Source organism: Uranotaenia lowii, unplaced genomic scaffold (genome assembly GCF_029784155.1).
Source record: "Uranotaenia lowii strain MFRU-FL unplaced genomic scaffold, ASM2978415v1 HiC_scaffold_272, whole genome shotgun sequence".
NCBI lineage: Eukaryota > Metazoa > Arthropoda > Insecta > Diptera > Culicidae > Uranotaenia > Uranotaenia lowii.
The window spans coordinates 18273-40210 of record NW_026598171.1 but is presented as its reverse complement, the minus strand read 5'-3'; the positions used below and the strand labels follow the sequence as shown (position 1 = coordinate 40210).

The following is a 21938-nucleotide window of genomic DNA, read 5'->3' as shown; positions in this document are numbered from 1 at the left end:
ACGACCAAGGTCGAAGACTAGAAGAAGAATTAAGGTATTTTGGGGTAGATATAGTTGTTTATACCTGTTTTGTATACTCAATGTATCTGATGTTCCTGGGTAGCAAGGAATAGGTTAGTTTGCGAGCCTTCGGCTACAAACCTCTTTTAGACCAGCCCCACCAATGGTTGCTAAACCACTAATCGAGTACATTCAGCAACAAATATGTCAACCCATCATCGCACCAACAGTTGCTAACTTGGTTCGAGAAATAGCATTCGAGCAATAGGTTGTTACAGGATGCGTGTATGTAGCAACCCGGTAGCAACGCAATCGGTCGTCGCTACCTGAAAATAAACAAACACAAATACCAACCTGGATCGCAACAATGGGTGCGAAAATCAGTAAGTAGATCAAAACGCAACCAATCAAAACATCTAAAATACCGACCGGAATAGCAACTTCCGGTGGGCTTGGTCTTAGTTGTATTTGTATCAGACGCATATGGTTTGTGGATTTCATGGACTCGGTATGACAAGCTGCTCACATAAGGATGTTTCGGGGTAAAATTTAAAATAAATAAACAGACATGCCAGAATAAACATATATTATTTGTAAACCCACATTATTTAGTTACACGTGTTATTGCATCTATTAACATTTCGAAAACATTGTTTTTGATAATAAAATGAGTATATTGACTTTTTGCCGCTAGTTTTTCTTTAGTATACCAATCAATTGACGAATGTAAAACAAGTGATTGGGTAAAATATGTACATTCCTATGGTTTTTGTGTGTGTTCTACTGTACATATCTAATCTGATCTTAAGTTCAATCATTTATTCATGATATAGCAGATTGCAATTCTCTTGTGCAAGATTAATCGTTGAACCGAAATATCTAACTCGTACCAATGATTTGAAGTGCTAAATGGTGGAAATGACACGTGCCAAAACATGATAAAAATTGAACACTTGATAAAAAAATCAAAATATTAGAACAGCTGAAGACACTTTTCTACAGAACAAATCAACATTTCTATCGCTATATAAAAAATCAACATGCAAGTGGAAATCTTAAATATAGCAAAATAATCCTAATATGCTATTTTTCGCATGCACAATCAGCATGAAGTTTACATTTTTTCACGTCTATGGCAAATGATATGATTTATAAGAATGGCGAAACGCTACACTGAAATCACAGCTTATAGATTTATTTGCGTGTTAAAATTGAGAAACTCCTTATTTTAAAAATTGTTTTATCTCTTACATGTGATTCATCCAATTTCTCCTCGCCGATCTGAAAAGACTAAAGTAGAATGATCCAGCAACGCTTTCCTAACAGTCTCTAATATTGTTTTGTTTTTGGTTCAATTCTATTCTCTCCTCGATTTGCACAATGAGGGCATTTAGAAGGATTATTATTTTATGTTTTCTTTGATTTTTGGTTTATGTGTTATGTATTCGCAAAGACCTTTGTGTATTAACTGATAAATAAATTTTGTCAGAGATTCAGTTCTAGCCTATGCAATTATCAAGTGTTACACAACCCGATATATAGTGGACAATATAAATCCTTGACCCGCCTAAGAAGGATTACAGGCAACCATACCCATCTATATATGTAGGTATATGATATTTCTCCACCACGTCCAATGCCCGTATAACTTTAAAAGAAAATAAGCTTCGTCTTTAACGGAAATTCCTATTTGATTACTAAGCAGCTGCTGAACGCGTGGTTCGAAGCATTGAAGAAAGAAAGTATGTGCCATGAAATCGACAGAACAATATCTTTTATAACTTGATTCAGAGTTGTACCCATTCGAATTTTTACCATGGAACCAATAAGGACGTCCGATTATTTAGTCGCCCGACCAGGAGCCTATGTGTTAACAACAACGATTCGTTACAAACGTCTATACATACATGAAATTGATAAATACTTGTGTGATTGTGGACAAAACAATATAGCCAGCAATACTAAATATTAGAGTAAGGTGCCTTAGTTATCTTTGGGAGGCAAACACACTGCCCAACCTAGAACTCGACGATCGAACCCGCACGAGAACAGATTGCATGCGGAACTGATGTCCTCTGTCCACGCCACTGATGATACCATTCGCCGATGACCCTGTCTGCTTGTACGTGGCAAACGGGCAATCCGTTGGCCATTAAGATCGAACAAACGGATGTGGCGGTTGTCGTGAGGAATTGCGATTACACCACTGGCCGAAACTGCCAATCGATTCACAGCAGAATCTGTCCGAATAGTCGTTAAAGCTGAACGCATGTTTCGCAATTCCCAAACTTTGACGGAACGATCGTCTGAACCGGAAACTACTTTGTCATCCCTGGTGAATACTGTGGAGGTGACACTTCTGCAAAAAAAAAAAGAAAAATCAATTTTGAATATTTTTTAACACAACGCCAAACTTACTCTGTATGGCCCTGAAAAACTGATACGGCCGGTATAGGATCACGAAAGTCCCACAGCCTGAAAGTGGAATCCCTCGAAGCCGTTACAACTAAACGTTGACTCTGATGAGCAGAGGCATGCGTCAGTTCATGATCGTGACCACATAAAGGCTGCAACGGTTCGCGTGTTTCCACGTCCCATAATATAGCCGTCCGATCCCAGCTAGCCGTAATTAACTGATCGCCTCCAGGAAGCCAATCAGCAGCCACTACAACCGACGTGTGACCACCCGGTCCGGCGAACTCACATATGGGAGTTCTTAGTACATCAACCCTCTCCTTCTCCTCGTACGGCTCTTCTTCATCGTCTAGTTCTTCTTCAGAAGAATGGCCCTTCCTCGCGGGAGTTTCCCAATTAACAGCGGCTTGCCAGATATGGGCTGTTGCGTCTCCACTACCAGTCAAAACCAAATCACGATTATGATGAAACTTGATTGAATTTACCGAGCCACTATGACCCTGATACTGCAACAAACACCGACCTGTATCAATCCCCCAAATGCAAGCGCTATGATCTGCAGATGCCGTTCCGATAATCGGTTGGCTCGTTTTTGTACTGACTTGCCATACGCCATCCTTGTGGCCGCAATACTCTCGGACCAATGAACTGACCACCGATTGGGCCTTAAAACTGGACACAATGCGACTCGTTTGGGCCCGGATTTTATGACTAGCTTTGACCTTACCGCCGGCACTTCCCAACTTTGATTTGAAGCTTTTATTTACAGCACCATCCGCTCCATCGAATGCATCTTGCAGCGGTATCAGTCGATCACTGGTAGTAGAATCACGCGGTGTCCCGGTGGCGGCATCTAGTTTCTCCTGTACTAAAAAGAAATAAAGCAGTTTATTTTCATTGACCTCTATTTTGCCAAGATAGCAGTTCTATAATGAACTAAGTATAATATTTTAATGGCATTGGCTCCAGATAGATTCTAAGATAGAACATAAAGACTTTGAACTTTGAACTATTAACAAAGAATTTGCTCAACTTACGGCTCAGATTCTCAGCATGCAGCAGCTCAAATTCGCGTTCGATCTGCGAGAATAGCTGATGCAACCGGGCACGGAACGGTTCCTCGTGATGGCTGCCAGTAGCCGAAGGTGGCCCTATTCCAATCAGCATATCGTCGGCCAAGCTAGAAAGCTTTAGGGATTTTTTGGCTGCCACAAGTTGTTTACTGGTGGATCCCCCAACGGATGTTGCCCCAGTTGAGCCAACACTGGTTGAGCTTGCTGTTACGCCGACGACACCAGCACCACCGCTAGCACCAGCCGCAGCGCCTCCACCTGCAGCACCACAAACGCACGTAGCACCCAACATCAGAGGCTTGGCTCCGGCCACTCCTGGTAAACCACTTTCCAGAGGCATTCCGCAGATCTTATCAATAATTGGATGAAACCTTTCGCGATCTATCGTATCTGGCGTATTAACGTGTTACGCAAGTTGACCACTTTTTTTTTTCCTTGATGGGCTGGATTATGTTTACCCACCCACGAGCCAATTAATAAGGGATTACATCCGGGGCTACTATCATAGTGTTGCACTTCCGCAGAAGCAAATTAAAAAAAAATGATATTACGCCACAGCTATAGTTGCAACAATGCTTTCCAATTTTGCAGCAAACACACTTTGCACTGAGTCAGCCTCTAATAGCATCTATTGCTACTATCTTAGATATCCACATAGGAGTTTAAGCAGTTTTGGAATGTTGTAATACTATCAGAAATTTCTTAAGTGCATCATCGAAATTGCAAAAGAATTTTCTGACTGTCAAAACGACAAAAATATCAGTAGTCGAGCTGCGAAGCGGGTGACAGATAGGAATGAACTCAACCCTATAGGAAATAAAGCCTTCTTCTTGATGTTTCTATAGAAATCAAGTCGGGTTAACTAAATGAATACCAAGGGATGGTATGTTTGTTTTTATTTTGCTGCTAGCTTGGCATATTATAGTCTTTCAGCGTTTTCGTTTCTATACGCAAAGAAAACGTGCTGCTTATAAAGCGTCTATATTAGGGTTCATCTTTATCTTCATTAGGTTTTACTTCATCTGTGGTTTTACTGCTTTTTTCATATTTCCTAAAATAAAGAACTTCTATAAGCTGCTTTTCTATAAAACAATTATCTAATTTTATTCAACAATATAAGACACAGCTGTTAGTTTAACAAGAAAAAAATTACCAAACCGAAAGTTCTTCCTTCATTTTTAGAGGCTTGCCCGGACGGGATAAAAAAATTGATAAAGTTGTAGCATTATAATTAAGTTTGTCTAGCTATTTTGTTCTGAGCGTGTAGTGATTGAGTCAAAAATAGACCAAAGATGAGTGTATAGAAGTAAGAGTGTAACCATAACTGTCAAACGCGCACATGGGAAAACAACAATCAACAAATCAAAACAACAGCAACCGAAGAAGAAAATTTGGATTTCGATTCGTCATCGCAGTGAAAGCATTATTACTGAAAATCCGCCATCTGCTCACATCCCAGAGTCGCTGCCAGAATTGAAGGAGGAAATATCCGTATTGTTCGTCAATAAGGTGAGATAAAGTGGATCAGCTTTGTTGGACTGGATAAATCAAACGTTTCTTCGACTCGCAGGCAGCGGATAAATAAGTGCTCCCCGGGTGGTCAGTAGAAACGGAAACCGAGCGAGGTAGCGAAGGTAGCAGCAATCCGTCGTCACCGATTCCAGTAGAAAGCTGTGGAGGACTTGCAATTGCTGCTGCTAAGGTGAGATGAAAATTGCCCTGCGAGTAACGGTATAACGGAGTGTGGTATTGTTTACAGACGGAATCCGAGTCTCCTATTGCCAGATTAGCCGGAAGGACATACAACCAAAGCTCAGGTAAAACAACATTCGTCCTTCGAGAATTATCCTCTCTAAACCCAGCATTTTGCCGTAGATTGCTGAAGACTTTGGTGGCGAAGGGCAAAGAGGAAAAGAAGGAGAAAGAAACCTTCACAGCCTCGAGACAAGGCAAAGGTGAGTCTAACCATAAAAACCCCTCCTATACTCAGTAAAGTAGCTGCTCGTTATTGTAGTGTCGGGTGCCCAGCAAACCACATTACGGACGGTAGCCATAAATTTAGCGAAATTACCAACGGCCCCATTGGGTGAGTGCCTTATTATCGTACTGCATGAGCCAATCTTAAAGTAGCGATGAATTTTAATAGGGTCGTTTTTGGGAGCTGAGCCAAACGCTTTTCGGGACTCGATTTTCGCCATCTTGGTTTTGCGAGTCCCGTTTTTGCGAAATCAAGCTGCGGACGTTGCGAGAGCCAGCCGGAAGTAGGCGGAAGTGCTCCGGGCAGCTGTGGTACGCCCGTCGAAGCAGTGCAGCCAGGCAGGGTTGCCAGTTCTACAGAAAATCCGTGATATTAAGCTGTGATACACCTGTGCCGTCCGAGCTGTGATATGATTGTTGTTATTGTTTGGATGTTAGGGTAGGAAACGGGCCCGTGAGTAATAATGTAAGCTAGCTTAAGTTTTTAAAATGTCGTGTGTAAGTAAATAATTAGAGAGTTGTCAAAGGAATATCGAAATTATTCACCGTCAAATTGGTCCTGCCAAAACAACATCGAATATTGATATTCTCAAAGCTTTGTATTCAAGATTGGCACATTATAAGTCGCGATTGGCCATCATTGCGCCACCAGATTTTCTTATGGAAACCTTGTCGTCACTTCGTATTCTAGTAGATATGTTGCTAGCGGATATTGATCTTGTGATAAATCCAGTGCTACCAGTGCAAACAAGTGGAGTGAGTACGGTATATGAGGAGACTTGTTCGAATGAAGCAGAAGGTGGTCAAAATTCAGCGTTGTCAGCAAGATCGGAGAAAACACCCACTCCACCAGGTTTCCACGTCAGAGAGCCAGAACAGCAGCATCAAGAGAGACCCCAGCAACATCTAAGACAGCCAGCAGCCGGAGAGCCTTTCCAGCATCAGCAGCTTCATGCAGTACTGAATCAACAACGCGAGCAGATAAATACAGAGCTTAAAAATTTTGAAGATTTGAAGCAGCAACAGCAGGAGATCAACCGGTACAGGCAGGCACAGGCAACACAAGTTGTTGCATCGGCATTTCAACAACAACAGCAACTAGATTTGGTGGAACAACAACAACAATTGATACGGCAGCTGCAAAACAGAAATCAGCAATTAGAGCAGGCAAATCGACTGTTGCAGAGACAAAATAATCGACAACAACAGCAACCATCACACCAAGAGGAAGTAGTTCGTCGCATACCTAAGGGTATTCACAATTGGCCATTCAGATTCCGGGGCCAGCATGATACAACCTCTTTGAATGTTTTTTTGGACAGAGTTGAGGCGTATGCATCTTCAGAGAACGTGGACGAAGGAACTTTACTAGCCAACGTGAAACACCTACTGGAAAAATCAGCTCAAGATTGGTACACCCATGCATTTTTCGAAGGCCGACTGACGTCATGGGAGGAGTTTAAGATAGAAATACGCAGGGAGTTTCTGCCGAGTAGTTACTCTCAAATTCTTCGCCTGGAAGTCTCTTATCGTTTTCAAGGGCAAAACGAATCGTTTGCAGAGTTTTATCGTGCTATTTCAATGCTGTTTCGCTTCATTACGCCGCCGATGTCAGAGGAGGACAAGATCTTTATTATTAAGAAAAACATGTGTGTAGATTACGCCATCATCGTTGCAGCAGCAAACCCGACAACAGTGAATGAGTTGGTGAGAATATGCTCCAGTTACGACGACACACGCAGGCTATTGAATTGTCAACGCAAAATTCCACTCCCACACAGCAGCTTGCTGGAGCCGAACTTTGCAACCCCGGTTCAACAACAGCGATCGAATGTCCCACCGACCAATCAACGCTTCAGCCGAGTGAACACAATAGAAGAAGAAGAGCCCACGTTTTCTTCCGATGCAACGCAACAATCGGAACACGAGGAATTGCAAGCGAAAATCGAGGACCTGGAACAGCAAGTATGTGCTTTCAAGATGCAGCTCAATAAGCAACGAGTAGAAGGAAGACCAATGGGTGTGAGAAGCCAAGAACAGATGAAATCTCTCCAACGGCAGCCAGACCAACAGTTTCGTCTTCTCCGCAGACAACCAGAACTTCAACAAGCTTCTTCGCAATGGTTAGGAAACCCAGTTGCTCAGACGTACTCTCATGAGACGGTTATATAGACAAGCATCAAACCCACAGCCGCAACTCTCCGTAAGATCGCAACACTTTCAAGAAGCAATACCGCAAGATAGTCAACGAAACGCTTCGGAGCAGCAGCTCCAACAACACCAAGCAGCCTCGGGAAGTCTATTGAAAGTTTGTTGGAATTGCGACGAGGAAGGCCATCGCTTCACAGACTGTCCGAGACCACAGGCCATATTATTTTGCTATCGCTGCGGTAGAAAGGGCTATTCGCTACGTAGTTGCTTTACTTGTCGCACAGATTCGGGAAACTTGGCAGCGGAGAATCGCCAATAGAGGGAAGCCATTCTTCGTCTCTTGTATATCCCTCAACCATCTTTGATTTCCATTTCCTTCACTCGATCATCATTAACACTGGAGTCGATAATCGACCACACGCAAAAAATTAAAATCCGTGAAAAAGAATTCACTGCACTTTTGGATAGTGGAGCTACCTGTTCACTGCTAGGAGGAAAAATGACAAGATTAGTTGAAGAACTGAACTTGCCGGAAGAAACTATAAATGGAGGAATTCGTACTGCAGATGGAACAAAACATGCCGTGCAGGGTTTTGTAAGGCTGCCTATTGAATACAATAATCGGAAAAGCAATTTACCTCTTTTGATTATACCAAGCATTCCTGATTGTATAATTCTCGGAATGAATTTTTGGGAAAAATTTGGAGTTAAAGCCATTTGCTGCATGGCCGAACATATAGTTGACAGCAAAAACGACGAACCAATGAAGCAACTGTCGCCTGAAGAGAAAGTGCAACTAGATGCCGTGATATCAAAATTTCCAGTGGCAACAGAAGGGCATTTAGGAAGAACCACTTTATATGTCCACAAGATTGATGTGGGAGGAGCAATACCACGAAAACAACGCTACTACACGATGTCACCATACGTTCTAGATGAAATCAATAAAGAAATTGATAGAATGCTTTCGTTAGACGTTATTGAAGAGGCACAATTCTCTCCATGGAACAATCCTCTGGTGGCGGTAAAGAAGAAAACCGGGAACTACAGGGTATGCCTGGACGCTCGTTACCTTAATTCCATTATGGTTAATGAAGGGTACCCCATACCACAGATCTCAGCCATAATCAACAATCTAGGCAATTGCAGTTACATCACTTCAATCGACCTGAAAGATGCGTTCTGGCAGCTACCACTAGAAAAAAGTTCTCGTCCGCTGACTGCCTTTACTGTACCTCAACGGGGACATTATCAGTTCAAAGTTGTTCCTTTTGGGTTATGCACAGCGAGTCAGGCATTATCGAGGGTAATGACACACCTTTTTGCAGATCTGGAACCACAAGTATTTTGTTATCTGGATGACATTATAATATGCTCCCAAACGTTCGAAGAACATCTTCAATTACTTACCGAGGTATCAAACCGTTTAAAAAGGGCTAATTTGACCATTTCAAAAGAAAAGTCCAAGTTTTGTAGAGCTGAATTAAAATATCTTGGCTTCGTTCTGAACGAGAAAGGATGGAACGTAGATCCAGAGAAAATCAGCTGCATCATAAGTTTTCCAACCCCCACAACAAGGAAAGAACTACAACGTTTTCTTGGCTTAAGCAACTGGTATCGCCGTTTTATTGAGAACTTCTCGGAAATAGCAGCGCCGTTAACTGAGCTCACCAAAACTAAGGCAAAGTTTAGATGGAACACTGGAGCGGAACAAGCATTCGAAAAACTGAAAAAAGCCCTTACTTCTGCACCTGTCTTAGCAATGCCAAACTATAACAAGCCGTTTGCGATAGCCTGTGATGCAAGTGATATTGCAATAGGAGCGGTCCTGACGCAGGAGTTCGAGGGACAAGAGCATCCGATTTGTTACTTTTCTCAAAAACTGTCGTCCTCGGAACGTAAATACTCGGTAACAGAAAGAGAATGTCTAGCCGTTATTAGAGCCATTGAAAAGTTCAGAGGGTTCATAGAGGGGATTAAGTTCACAGTGTATTGTGATCATGCAGCACTAAGTTATCTTAGGTCCCTGAAGAATCCTACCGCACTCATGAGTCGTTGGCTACTCCGCTTGAACGCGTTTGATTTCAACATCAAATACCGCAAAGGCACAGTGAACGTCGTCCCCGATGCACTATCCAGAATTGTTCCAGACAGCGTTCTGGCAGTAACAACAGAAGCAGATTCCTGGTACACGCGGTTGAAGGAACAGGTAAAGCAAAACGCAAGCAATTTTCCGGACTTCAAGCTGATTGACAAAGAGTTATACAAAAACTGCAAGTGCAAAGATGAGTTGGGAACGGTTACGCATAGATGGAAGAAGATTGTTCCGAAGAACGAGCGGTTGGATATGATCCGAAGGTTCCATGACTCGACATCGTCAGCGCACTTGGGTCTCATGAAAACTCTCCACAAAATACAGACCTTCTACTACTGGCCTAAGATGGCTGAGGATGTAGCAGCATACATCAGGACATGCGATATTTGTAAGGCGAGCAAAGCATCGAACACTGCGATGATGCCAACCATGGGAGCGGCGAAACCTGCACGACTTCCTTGGGAATTAATCTCGGTCGATTTTGTCGGCCCCTTAACCAGATCAAAAGCAGGAAACACAGTAATGTTGGTCGTAGTAGACTGGGTGACCAAGTACATAATAGTCCATCCCATGCGCGCGGCAGACTCGGTCAAAATGGTGGATTTTTTGGAAAAGCAGGTATTCCTGAAGTTCTCGAGGCCACGAATCATCTTATCGGACAACGGGAAACAATTTTTATCGTCAGCGTTTAAAGCTCTGTTGGCAAAACACCACATCACACACATGACAACAGCTTACTACTGTCCGATGGTGAACAATGCTGAGCGGGTTAACCGGGTGCTCATAACTTGCATCAGGGCGTTAATCGAAGAGGACCATCGGAACTGGGACGCCTACCTAGCGGCCATCACGGCAGCTATAAATAGCGCTAAACATGAAGTTACGGGAATAAGTCCTCACCATGCAAATTTTGGTAGAGACTTAGTGCTTCACACGGATCTGTACACACAACAGGCAATCAATACACCGAAAGATCCCAAAGTAGCTCAGGAAGTACGTTTGTCATCAATCCGCCGTATACACGAATTCATCCAGCAACGCATTAAAAACAACCACACAAAATCAAAGCAACGATACGACGTCAATAAGAAACCAGCTACATTTCTTGTGGGTGACTTGGTGTGGCGTCGCAACTTTACCCTCTCATCGAAGGCGGACCACATCAATAGAAAATTGGACCCCAAATTTGTACCGGCGATGGTTAGGAAAATTCTGGGCACCAACCTCTACGAACTGGAAGATGTCCAATCAGGAAAACAGGGTCGGTATCATGCTAAAGACATGAAAGCCGACTAGTAAAAATTCAAGCTATGTAAGCAGTTGCTGACAACACACACACAAAATACGACATTGAGACGGCTGATGGACCTACATACACACATTGAAACCTCGCCTCCAATCCTATCGGACCACGACAACACGTTCCTGACGCCGAACTAGCGTTGAATTGCGCTTGGGATATTGGAATGCTGGAAATCCTGGAAAGTACAGCAGCTCCAAACACCACGTCGCTGCAGTCAAAGGGATTGTCAGGACAACATCAAGAACCCCGCGGATTACAGTTTTGCGCAGAAGTCGTGCGGAGTAGACTTCATGACGGCCGCTACTACCATATCGACTCTCTGCCGCAAACTACCAATACCGCCATGTTCCAGCTATGACGCAGATCAACCACCATTTGTGAACCACTACGCTCAATGCGCTAAAAACACCGTTAGCCGATCGGGAAAAATCGTGCCACCATCGAGGGCATTTAGCAGGATCATCGCTCGCTATCTCCTCGAATTATCACAGCTATGACGACAGGCTAGGCCTGTGAACGACTGCGTTATCGCCGAAAACACCGTTGCCGATCGGGACAAATCGAGCCATCGTCAAGCGCAGCGAGCAACAACACCTTTCACTACCTCCTCGCTTGACGACTATACAGCTACGTCCATCACCAAGGGTGATCAACAAAGAGATCTTCTTAGACTCAGCAAACACGCACAGCGTCAATCACCACACTACACCGAACGTGACAGTATGCCCGACTAGAGCATTGGTTAACGCCTTCGCAAGCGGATAGAGCTCATCCGCAGCGACAGTGCGGAATTCACGCTGCAAATCTGCTCCCCGAGCGACAGCAGTAATTTCCTCGACATGGACAACACATACTGAAGCAGTACGGAGTGTGCAGGTATCGTCTGGACAGGCTCCTCAGTAAATGGAGGTCAAAAACAGGACCATGCAGACCGAGAATACCCGGAAATGACTCCTCAGCGCCAAGGCGCTTCCCGTTCACGAACCGAGAAAAATCGTACTCTGTGGGCTGGACGCAGTTCACAGAGAGTTTCGAATAGAGACAGCGTTGGTTTGTCAAAGCTAGGCGAATCAATGCATCACCGATATAGACACCTTTCTACCCGCAAGGCCTCCCGCGGGCTAGCCGTTAGTCAGGGCGAGAGAAACTGACCGTGTTCATGCTAAACGCAAACACGCCGTTACTGGAACGTGACAAACCAGCAAGAAGCTCTCTTGAGCGCGATCCGTTAGTCAGGGCGAGAGAAACTGACCGTGTACATGCCTCGCGCTGTCACGCCGTTACTGGAACGTGACAAACCAGCAAATCCAGCTATGCACGCAGAAACACGACTGCCAACAACGGATGACCACTCCACGAAAATCCGGACAGACAGACCGTTTGCCGATCGGAACAAATCGAGCCGCGGAGAGCAACATCTGGACAACAGCACCATTAAACCAGCTATGAGCTACACCAGCTACGAAGATAACACCAAAATACAACCTTGGAACAAAACAACAAACCGTACTAATCTGGAATGGTGTCACTACATACGAGGTGAATCCAGTGTTCGAACCACATGCTGAACTAGTCCTAATTTTAGGGGGAGTAGCATAAACGGGGTCGTCAAGAAAACCCTCCATTCAAAAGCAACGCGATCTGGAGGCGCGGTATAACCTCCATTCGGGCTCTTGGCGATCAGGGAACTAAATTCTCCCTTTCCACGGATTTGCTGCTTTTCCCTCCTTTTATATCACCATATTTTTTAACCTCTTTTTAATTTTTATATTTGTTCAATGTTTTGTGTTTTTGAGCAAATTCGTAATGTTTAAGCTACTGTTTTGTGTTTGTAACCGTAGCGGAGGCAAGAATTTGAAAGCTGGTACAGGAACGGTCAGAGACGATTTGCCAAGACTCGTTGGCGTTCGGTCAAGTCTTCCAGAAGTCGCTGGAGTAGTATTTTCGATTTGGGCCTTTAAGTTTCGATCTGGCAAGCATTGTTGTGGCTTGCGAAGTTTCGTGGTTGCCTTAGGGTGGCCAGACCGATGTCTCTGATCGTTGCCTAGGTATAGAGGTTTTTGAATTTTTCATGAATCGTTGTCTCCGATTCATGAAAAATTCTTCCGTTGCGGTAGTGTATGTAGCATTATAATTAAGTTTGTCTAGCTATTTTGTTCTGAGCGTGTAGTGATTGAGTCAAAAATAGACCAAAGATGAGTGTATAGAAGTAAGAGTGTAACCATAACTGTCAAACGCGCACATGGGAAAACAACAATCAACAAATCAAAACAACAGCAACCGAAGAAGAAAATTTGGATTTCGATTCGTCATCGCAGTGAAAGCATTATTACTGAAAATCCGCCATCTGCTCACATCCCAGAGTCGCTGCCAGAATTGAAGGAGGAAATATCCGTATTGTTCGTCAATAAGGTGAGATAAAGTGGATCAGCTTTGTTGGACTGGATAAATCAAACGTTTCTTCGACTCGCAGGCAGCGGATAAATAAGTGCTCCCCGGGTGGTCAGTAGAAACGGAAACCGAGCGAGGTAGCGAAGGTAGCAGCAATTCGTCGTCACCGATTCCAGTAGAAAGCTGTGGAGGACTTGCAATTGCTGCTGCTAAGGTGAGATGAAAATTGCCCTGCGAGTAACGGTATAACGGAGTGTGGTATTGTTTACAGACGGAATCCGAGTCTCCTATTGCCAGATTAGCCGGAAGGACATACAACCAAAGCTCAGGTAAAACAACATTCGTCCTTCGAGAATTATCCTCTCTAAACCCAGCATTTTGCCGTAGATTGCTGAAGACTTTGGTGGCGAAGGGCAAAGAGGAAAAGAAGGAGAAAGAAACCTTCACAGCCTCGAGACAAGGCAAAGGTGAGTCTAACCATAAAAACCCCTCCTATACTCAGTAAAGTAGCTGCTCGTTATTGTAGTGTCGGGTGCCCAGCAAACCACATTACGGACGGTAGCCATAAATTTAGCGAAATTACCAACGGCCCCATTGGGTGAGTGCCTTATTATCGTACTGCATGAGCCAATCTTAAAGTAGCGATGAATTTTAATAGGGTCGTTTTTGGGAGCTGAGCCAAACGCTTTTCGGGACTCGATTTTCGCCATCTTGGTTTTGCGAGTCCCGTTTTTGCGAAATCAAGCTGCGGACGTTGCGAGAGCCAGCCGGAAGTAGGCGGAAGTGCTCCGGGCAGCTGTGGTACGCCCGTCGAAGCAGTGCAGCCAGGCAGGGTTGCCAGTTCTACAGAAAATCCGTGATATTAAGCTGTGATACACCTGTGCCGTCCGAGCTGTGATATGATTGTTGTTATTGTTTGGATGTTAGGGTAGGAAACGGGCCCGTGAGTAATAATGTAAGCTAGCTTAAGTTTTTAAAATGTCGTGTGTAAGTAAATAATTATAATTGCTACAGATTTGGGTTTTGCGTGTTTGTGTTTTGGGTAAAAGTTAGCCGAGCAGCACACACTGAAAGTCAGTGGTGCTCAACCTGTTTCAAAGTGTCAAAAACAAGAAAATATTTGTCAGTATTGTTGTAAAATTTATACAGCGAAACGACTTACTTACCGAATAAGGGTTTGCTATCAGACAACACCAAATTCTGATCACTCTATTTTTTCAAAACCTTCAAGTTCCAAATCTGACACCTCGATTGCTGATTTTCCAGCAATAATTATACTTAATTTATATATAGTAAGTAAGTATATATTTACCATGTTGCAAATTTTCAACTATTTGGAGTAGCTGATTGATTCTTTTCTCCACAATATACTTACATTGACATATTTTACATTCACTCCATAACAGTTCATACGAAGTCATGCATGGTGCCGGGTATGGCATTTGGGAATTCTTTAAATCATATTTTAAATCCATATTTTTATCGAACTGCGGTGAATCCGTGACCCCATGGTGGATTTTCTATATACATGACATATACATTAGGGTGGCCCAAAATTGTACTATGTCTGGAATTTTGGGGGCTCAAGCTTCAAACGACAGCTTAGGGTGTAAGAAATAATATTGTATATGGCGGCGACTCAGAAAAATGATGTTTCGAGGTCGCACTGGTTCGATTTTTGGAAATAGATCATTTTTTCGACATTTTGTCCTAATAATATTTTCAGATCTTGAAAAAGTATCAAACATGTGTCTCTAATATTTTTTAAATTTTCTCTATAATGTAAGTTTTAAACTTAAAATTCATTGGGACTGTTTTGGACTCTCAATTTGTATGTATGATTTTTTAAATTACGCAATACTATGAATTTAAAAAAAAAATTACAATTAACAAAAAAGTGTACTTTGGATTAAGATTTTTAATTAACATTGAATTCAAAAGATGCGCGAAGTTCCGTACCCTGGGTTCCCATGGGTCACGGCGGCGGTGTGTGCATGAGTGGATAATGATGGTTCACTATCATTGTCCTGGCAGGGTCGTTGCACACATCTTGTCAAGCATGGATCATAATATGATTCAAATTAGAAGGCGTGATGGACACCTTTATTTAAATTAAATTAGATGAATGGGAGTTGAAACACTTTCCCACCCTTCCGTTGAACAATGGGAAAATTTTGTAGTGAAAATAAAATATCACAATTTGCCATCATAAAGACATAGTACAATTTTGGGCCACCCTAATATACATACATCTTCCTATGGTGACACACGCGATGTATTACGACCTTGAAATAGGGCCAAGGAAGCTCAAATGTTAGGTTTTACTATCGAATTTATGCACATAATTAGATATTTTATCGCAGAAAGGAAGATCATAGTCGAAGTCATTGGTCGAGAAGCAATTAGGAAATCCTAGTGGTGCAAATAAAAAATGTCACTCAAATTGAATTGTGAGAACTAATAATAATAACAAACGGGGTACTTAACATAATTTATCGAGTTACAGCCGAGTGAAAAGGCTATTACGTAGTATCAAATGGTCCCGAAATTAGGATGTTTATCCTCCAGCGCCGAGGAAGAAGACAAGTCGAAGTCTTCCAAAGATGACGCTGAAACGAATTCCAAAATTCCAATCGTCTATCGCCACGAGTATGGGGTGCGATTCTGTGGACTACAAAAATTGCACCCTTTCGATGCAGCTAAAAGCATTAACATATTCAAACTACTAAAAGCCGGTGGTTTTATCGAAGAAATCAGCCAAATTCACCGGCCCAGACAGATTACCGATGATGAACTATTGGAGGTGCATACAAAACGATACCTCGAAAGTTTGAAGGTTTAAGGAAAAATTTGATATTTCACTTATAAAATTATTAATATTATCCTTTGAAATTTTGCAGTGGAGTTTGAATGTAGCCAAAATTGCTGAAATACCACCCCTGATCTTTGTGCCAAATTATTTTGTTCAGCGAGCTTATCTGAAACCGATGCGTTTTCAGGCCTATGGATCTTTGATGGCCGCCGAGTGTGCTCTCGCTTCACCAAGTGGAGTGGGTTGGGCCATAAATTTAGGCGGAGGCTTTCATCATTGTAGCTCGGATCAAGGTGGCGGCTTTTGTCCATATGCGGATATTACCCTTACAGTCAAGATGATTCTTTCTAGCGGCAGGGGTATTGAGCGAGTTCTCATATTGGACTTGGACGCTCACCAAGGAAACGGATACGCACGGGATTTAATCGATAACAAAAGTACCTACATTTTGGACATGTACAACTATCGTATCTATCCTAGAGATCAGGAAGCAAAAATAGCTATAAGACTGGCTGTCGAATTGAAACCACACACTGATGACCAGGAGTATCTTCAAAAGCTTCGAAAAAGTTTATTCCGTGCTTTTGAGGAATTTCAACCGAATTTTCTAGTCTACAATGCTGGCACAGATATTCTTAAAGGAGACCCTCTCGGTTTACTGGATATTACTCCTGAAGGTGTTATCGAGCGGGATGCTATCGTCTTCAGGATGACAAGAGAAAAAGGAATCTCACTCGTAATGCTTCTTAGTGGTGGCTATCTGAGGAGCTCGGCCCGCGTCATTGCGGACTCTATTTTGAATTTACAAAAGGAAGGTCTGTTACCCCTGCATCATTAATTTAACAACGATCCTGGAATCGTATACCTATAAACGTATATGCAACTAAAAACTGTGAGAGTCACCAAAGGAATCATATAGTCTGTACGAAATGCTGTGATGTTACCCAACAAAACCGATGGATTGATTGTATTTTACTAATGTTTCTGCTTGAATAAAATTCATAAATATAACCTGTTGTTCTTCTACAAAAACATATCGATTATCCAACTCGGCAAATATATTTTTAAATAATTGTATATTTAGTATTTTGAATGATAGTCGACTCTCCCTATCTTTTTTTAGGTCCTATCTTCATCTTGCACCTACTGGAATTTTTTCAACCATGGTTTTGGCATGCGCGAAGTTGAACGAATCCAAGCAACCGCTTAACGGTCACAGTTTCTATAGCGAAAACATTCAGTTGGTCGTGTTCATATAACAAACAATAAAATATCAAGGTCCGCGTCGTTTTTCAAACATTCCAGATAAAAACGCCCAAGCAAACAAGTCTACCTTGACCGAAATACAGGATGCTCAATTCCCTGCACATTAGCGCAGAAGATCGTAAGGAATCGGCGGCTATCGAAAGACGACGCCGCTATGAGGAATCTCGTAAGCAGAGAATCTTCAATGCCCGCCGGCGAGTCATTGGGGTGAGTCGTTAAGCTTCAAGTTGAAATATTTGAAAACCACACAGTAGTGTTAAAGCTGTTAAAACATCACCCTTCCTTTTTAAAATTAACTAAATACTTGAACCCGTTTGCACCTCCCAGATTGACACCACTGTTCTTGAACAACAAATTCAAGAGCGACATCAGCTCAACGAACAAGAACGGGAACAACAACGAAAGTTCGAAGAGGAACAACGCCGTCAAACGCAACTGTTGTACATGAAAAACCAAGAACAACAACGCCTGCGATCTCAAATCCAGGACGAAATCAATCAGTTTAGGAAGCTCAACCAGCGACCAGAACAATCTCGTGATTTCGACTTGTTCGATCCAAATGGACTCAAAAAATCTTTACCAGCGCGCGTAGGAGATCATGATCCTCGGTTAACAATCTCCGGGGCTCAGAAGTTTGAAGGTGAGGATCTAACTGGAGGGCAGCGAAAGCGCATGCAAATACAACAGCAAAAGTCCTGGCTCGAGCAACAGATTCGAGAAAAACGCAGGGAAGAGCTAGATCGAGTTGCTGCTAGTAAGTTTCTTCAAGAAGCTCTGGAAGCACGGGAACGTAAAGCACTCAAATTGGCAGCAGAAGAACGAGAGGCGCGTTGTAAAATTCAAGAATCAATCAATCAATTTAATAAGTCCTTGGTCCAGCAGCAAAATTATCAACGAGAGCAGCAAAAGCGTGAGGAAGAACAAGATAACATGGCTGAAATCTATAATCATCTTACCAGTGATATAATGACGGAGAATCCAGATGTAGCGAAAAGTGCTTTGGGTCCTAACCGTGTTATCGCCTACCGCTATAAAGGTATGAATCCAGAACAGTTACAGGAGTTTAGAAATGGACAGCAACAGCAACGAGAAACCTTGAAACAACGCCAAAGTGAGGACCAAATGAGAAAGGAAACCTGGGACAAGCTAGCGAACGATTTTGATCGAATGGCTGTGCAAAATGAGCGTCACGTGAACCATTTGCGGCGCCAAATAATGTCAGCCACAGCCAGCGAAAACCAGAATCTATCGGACGAGCAACAGCGTAAATTGGACTTCATGAACCGCGTGGTCTATCAGAACGTACCGACTATCGAGTACTTTGAGCAGTTCAATACTACCACACGGTAGACGATGTGTGATGAAAAATCTCCTCTTCTGTCAAGCATTTTCGGAAACATATATTTCGCACGAATTGCTAGGTTTGATCAATAATTTATTATAAGTATTCGTGTAATCACCGTTTGTATCAGTATAAATTAGCACGTAGAAAAAATAAGATTTTTCAGCATTGGAATTTAAAGAAGGTAATAAATGAGCAAGCTTGTAATGGATAAACATAACATGGAAAGTTGAATTACTATTAGTTAATCGATCGATGATCGCAGCCTAGCAGCTTTGGTCATTCTGCAGTCTTGCTGTTAGGGACAGTGAGATGTTTAAATTTAGTTCCTAACACTGTGTTGGAGGGGCGATTCTGTAAAAAAGATAAAAAGATTAAGGTTCTTTAATGTTTCACTCTTCGAATTCGAATTGAACGCTGGATGTAACAGAATCGCTAAATATTTACCAAAAATTAAAAGGGTAACTATTAATCTTTAAATACTCACGGTACCGTTGACGCGCATTGATTAAACAGCACCTCAGATCGGCTGTTGATAAGAAATACCAGCACGAACGATATAAGCAACACCACAAAACCAATCGACAGTGTTAGCGACTCGTGTACAGCAGATGGGCGTAGGAAAATACGCGCAGACATTTCTCGCCATGTCGACTCAGTCCAAGTAGAATAGTTACGAGAAGTGTAATCATAACTATCGTTGAGAAACGCTGGCGATAAAGCTTGGCTGAAGTTTTGGGTAGTCCAATGGCACTCACCAGCACCGGAGTAACCGGCGTACCATTTATACGGCTGATGCATGGCCTTGCATTCTGCTTTGCTAGTTGCGTTAGGGACCTTTTGGCCAACGAGAAATCCGAGCATATGATAAATCCAACCCGAAGCCTCCGAAGGGAGCGTTGAGTGTACGCTAATGTATCGGATTGGTGGTGGTGGTTTGCCGTAAGGTTTGGGATGATCGGGTTTAGAGACTGCGTGAAATAATGGACAGTCTGCTGAAGTAAGAAAACAGTACAGGAACTCGTCTACTAACAGGCTGCTGGCTCCAAAGTTTGCATTGTATGGAAGGCCGGTAATTCGCTCGTACATGACCATAGCTAGCAAAGAAGATGCGTTGCGTATGCGCATTTGAATTGAGTCACTTGCAAAGAAACTATTTCTTTTGGACAAATCTTCCAGTTGAGTAAAATCGTTCCCCTTTGAATGATTTCCATAAACAAATTTTAAATTTTCACTGTCGTCGTAAATAGAATGGTAGAAACGATTTTTTGGCGCCGTCGTAAAAATTATTGCAGGAAAGCTGGAATTCTCTCGTAGAAAGGAATGGGACGACACTGGAGGCAGATTCGTTGTTAAGATCGGTGCTTCCGCCTTGATATTGAATTGGAATTTAGTGTTGATTTTATCAATTGTTGATGAAATCAGTTGTATATCCTTGATTTCTGAGGCATGATAGACCTTAAGATCATTGAGATCATCTATTGTACCTATATCAATCATTAAATCTATATTCTCTAATGATATTGGGTTTGCCAAGCCGCCCTTGGGAAACAACCCATTTTGCAAATCGTAGACAAATCGCTGAGATCCAATGTAGTCATATGATTCGCCGTTAAAGAAAACGAACAACACATTAGGATCATTTGAATTGATTCTTTCAGGCAACACATTCGCCAAAACGTGGGAAAGTGATATCAAAACGGAAAAAGGAACCAGCGAATCCATTGCTCCAGCCCCGATTCCATCAAACATGGATGTAGTGTCCATTCGTGTCGATACAAGTATGAACCGTTCTGTTAAATCCAGCTTTCGTTCTTCCGGTTTTACTTGAACACGAGGAAATAACGTTGCAAAGACATTCTTTCCTTGCAACGGATCACAAAATTTTACTGGATTCAACGAATTGAAGACAGCAGATCGAGACCAGCATACTCTCGAGCTCAACGCTGCTGACATGAATGCTTTAACCTGAATGCTACACAAGCTTCTTTTGTGCTGATTGCTTAGGTCATAATTATTGAATTTCTCAAAACAATCTAACAACGTTTTGATTTCATCAGGGTCTGCCACGTAGTAAATCGGAAATGGAAAATCTTCCAACAATAGGCCTGTGCCCCAAGGATTCCAACTGTTGTCCGGTTGATCCACACTACAAGACTCACTGTCTCGAGAAACTAATCCACTGAATTGATTAGGACACCGTGATTCGTGACTGTACTGTTCCAACATGGAAGCATTGTTTATCAAAACCACGGCAGAGACAATCTCTGCACCCTGTTCCTTCAATCGTAGAATGTTCTCTCGAGTGAAAAGATGCGGCGGAATTATGGGGGCGTAGGGTGGAGCTGGGTGATCATTTACTATGAAATCGATATCCGCCGACGATCTTATCAAATGCAAAACACCGACCGAACCACCCAATTCACTGCTGCATCCGGTGACATGAGTTCCGTTCAGCCGCCGGAAACAGTGCGCTCCGCTGATGGATGTGTACATATCGTCTTTAATTCTTTGAGAATGTGCTGTATAAAAAGACATTAAAACTTAATCCTTTTTCTTTGAGGTGCATTTCATAACGGCACACTGACTCACCGCTTTTTGCTGCAATAAAAAACACAGCGAGTAGAAAATTAACGCCCAGTGGCCATTTTCTTGTTGGTGCGAGCATATTGAATAGCTTTTATTATATTCGCGTATTCCTAAGCCTATTTATAACGTTCAGATGGATTAAACATCTAAATTAACTAAAAAAAGACGAGATTTCTCGACCAGAAACTAGAAAATTGTTTTGTTTACAACTATTTTTGACAAACGCGTTTAGGCCGATTCACACTTTAATCCACCAGAACAAATTTTCATTCTGTTTTCAGGAATCAAATCACCAAAGAAAAATTGAAGCATGTAGGGGAGATGGGGGCATAATGGCCACCTTAAGGAAAACGGTTATTTCTAGAGTTTGTTTTGATTAGGTCGTATAAACCAACATAAACAAAATTGAGTTATTTATTGCAAACGACTGAAAAACATGTATTCCACGTTAGGTAAACATTTGGTTTCATTTAATCGAAAAATAAATTTTAAAACATGATTTGAATTTAAGACGTATAATAACT

At 42.4% G+C, this 21938-nt stretch overlaps 4 protein-coding genes across 15 annotated transcripts; 2 read left to right on the top strand and 2 right to left on the bottom strand.

Moving 5' to 3' along the window:
- Positions 1–575: 575 nt before the first annotated feature.
- On the bottom strand, positions 576–4269 carry LOC129759795 (WD repeat-containing protein 37). The gene is made up of 3 exons (XM_055757320.1): positions 3453–4269; positions 2419–3283; positions 576–2359 (listed from the first exon to the last, which is right to left on the bottom strand). The coding sequence occupies exons 1-3, from the start codon at positions 3826–3828 to the stop codon at positions 1984–1986; spliced, it is 1617 nt and encodes a 538-aa protein (XP_055613295.1). The 5' UTR covers positions 3829–4269; the 3' UTR covers positions 576–1983.
- Positions 4270–4735: 466 nt separating this feature from the next.
- Positions 4736–19031, top strand: LOC129759788 (RIB43A-like with coiled-coils protein 2). 12 transcript variants are annotated; one of them, XR_008740236.1, is made up of 11 exons: positions 4736–4997; positions 5059–5190; positions 5248–5305; positions 5364–5443; positions 5503–5574; positions 5635–13426; positions 13488–13619; positions 13677–13734; positions 13793–13872; positions 13932–14003; positions 14064–14969. XR_008740236.1 is itself a non-coding variant. In XM_055757310.1 (4 exons), exons 3-4 carry the CDS (start codon positions 17568–17570, stop codon positions 18831–18833), a joined length of 1146 nt encoding a protein of 381 aa, XP_055613285.1. In that variant the 5' UTR covers positions 11003–13426; positions 13488–13872; positions 17341–17567; the 3' UTR covers positions 18834–19031. The 12 variants fall into 12 exon arrangements, 1 of the variants encoding a protein (XP_055613285.1); XR_008740241.1 differs by lacking the exons at positions 13932–14003; positions 14064–14969 and adding an exon at positions 17341–17567; XR_008740239.1 differs by lacking the exons at positions 13932–14003; positions 14064–14969 and adding an exon at positions 17341–17567 and having other exon boundaries at positions 13488–13872.
- LOC129759790 (histone deacetylase 11) lies at positions 15265–17174 on the top strand. The gene is made up of 2 exons (XM_055757312.1): positions 15265–16241; positions 16306–17174. The coding sequence occupies exons 1-2, from the start codon at positions 15942–15944 to the stop codon at positions 17053–17055; spliced, it is 1050 nt and encodes a 349-aa protein (XP_055613287.1). The 5' UTR covers positions 15265–15941; the 3' UTR covers positions 17056–17174.
- LOC129759789 (nicastrin) lies at positions 18904–21652 on the bottom strand. Its single transcript, XM_055757311.1, has 3 exons — positions 21418–21652; positions 19313–21347; positions 18904–19179 (listed from the first exon to the last, which is right to left on the bottom strand). Exons 1-3 carry the CDS (start codon positions 21491–21493, stop codon positions 19155–19157), a joined length of 2136 nt encoding a protein of 711 aa, XP_055613286.1. The 5' UTR covers positions 21494–21652; the 3' UTR covers positions 18904–19154.
- Between the last annotated feature and the right edge of the window lie 286 nt (positions 21653–21938).

What these genes read in the sequence shown, in the direction of transcription:
- LOC129759795 (XM_055757320.1), bottom strand. Translation starts at nt 3,828, where the DNA reads ATGCCTCTGGAAAGTGGTTTACCAGGAGTGGCCGGAGCCAAGCCTCTG. An exon ending in GCATGCTGAGAATCTGAGCC is followed by an intron (nt 3,284 to 3,452) that starts GTAAGTTGAGCA and finishes ATTTCTTTTTAG; the next exon opens with TACAGGAGAAACTAGATGCC. An exon ending in GTTTTTCAGGGCCATACAGA is followed by an intron (nt 2,360 to 2,418) that starts GTAAGTTTGGCG and finishes TTTTTTTTGCAG; the next exon opens with AAGTGTCACCTCCACAGTAT.
- LOC129759790 (XM_055757312.1), top strand. Translation starts at nt 15,942, where the DNA reads ATGGTCCCGAAATTAGGATGTTTATCCTCCAGCGCCGAGGAAGAAGAC. An exon ending in GATACCTCGAAAGTTTGAAG is followed by an intron (nt 16,242 to 16,305) that starts GTTTAAGGAAAA and finishes GAAATTTTGCAG; the next exon opens with TGGAGTTTGAATGTAGCCAA.
- LOC129759788 (XM_055757310.1), top strand. Translation starts at nt 17,568, where the DNA reads ATGCTCAATTCCCTGCACATTAGCGCAGAAGATCGTAAGGAATCGGCG. An exon ending in CCCGCCGGCGAGTCATTGGG is followed by an intron (nt 17,691 to 17,810) that starts GTGAGTCGTTAA and finishes TGCACCTCCCAG; the next exon opens with ATTGACACCACTGTTCTTGA.
- LOC129759789 (XM_055757311.1), bottom strand. Translation starts at nt 21,493, where the DNA reads ATGCTCGCACCAACAAGAAAATGGCCACTGGGCGTTAATTTTCTACTC. An exon ending in TTTTATTGCAGCAAAAAGCG is followed by an intron (nt 21,348 to 21,417) that starts GTGAGTCAGTGT and finishes CTTTTTATACAG; the next exon opens with CACATTCTCAAAGAATTAAA. An exon ending in CAATGCGCGTCAACGGTACC is followed by an intron (nt 19,180 to 19,312) that starts GTGAGTATTTAA and finishes TCTTTTTTACAG; the next exon opens with AATCGCCCCTCCAACACAGT.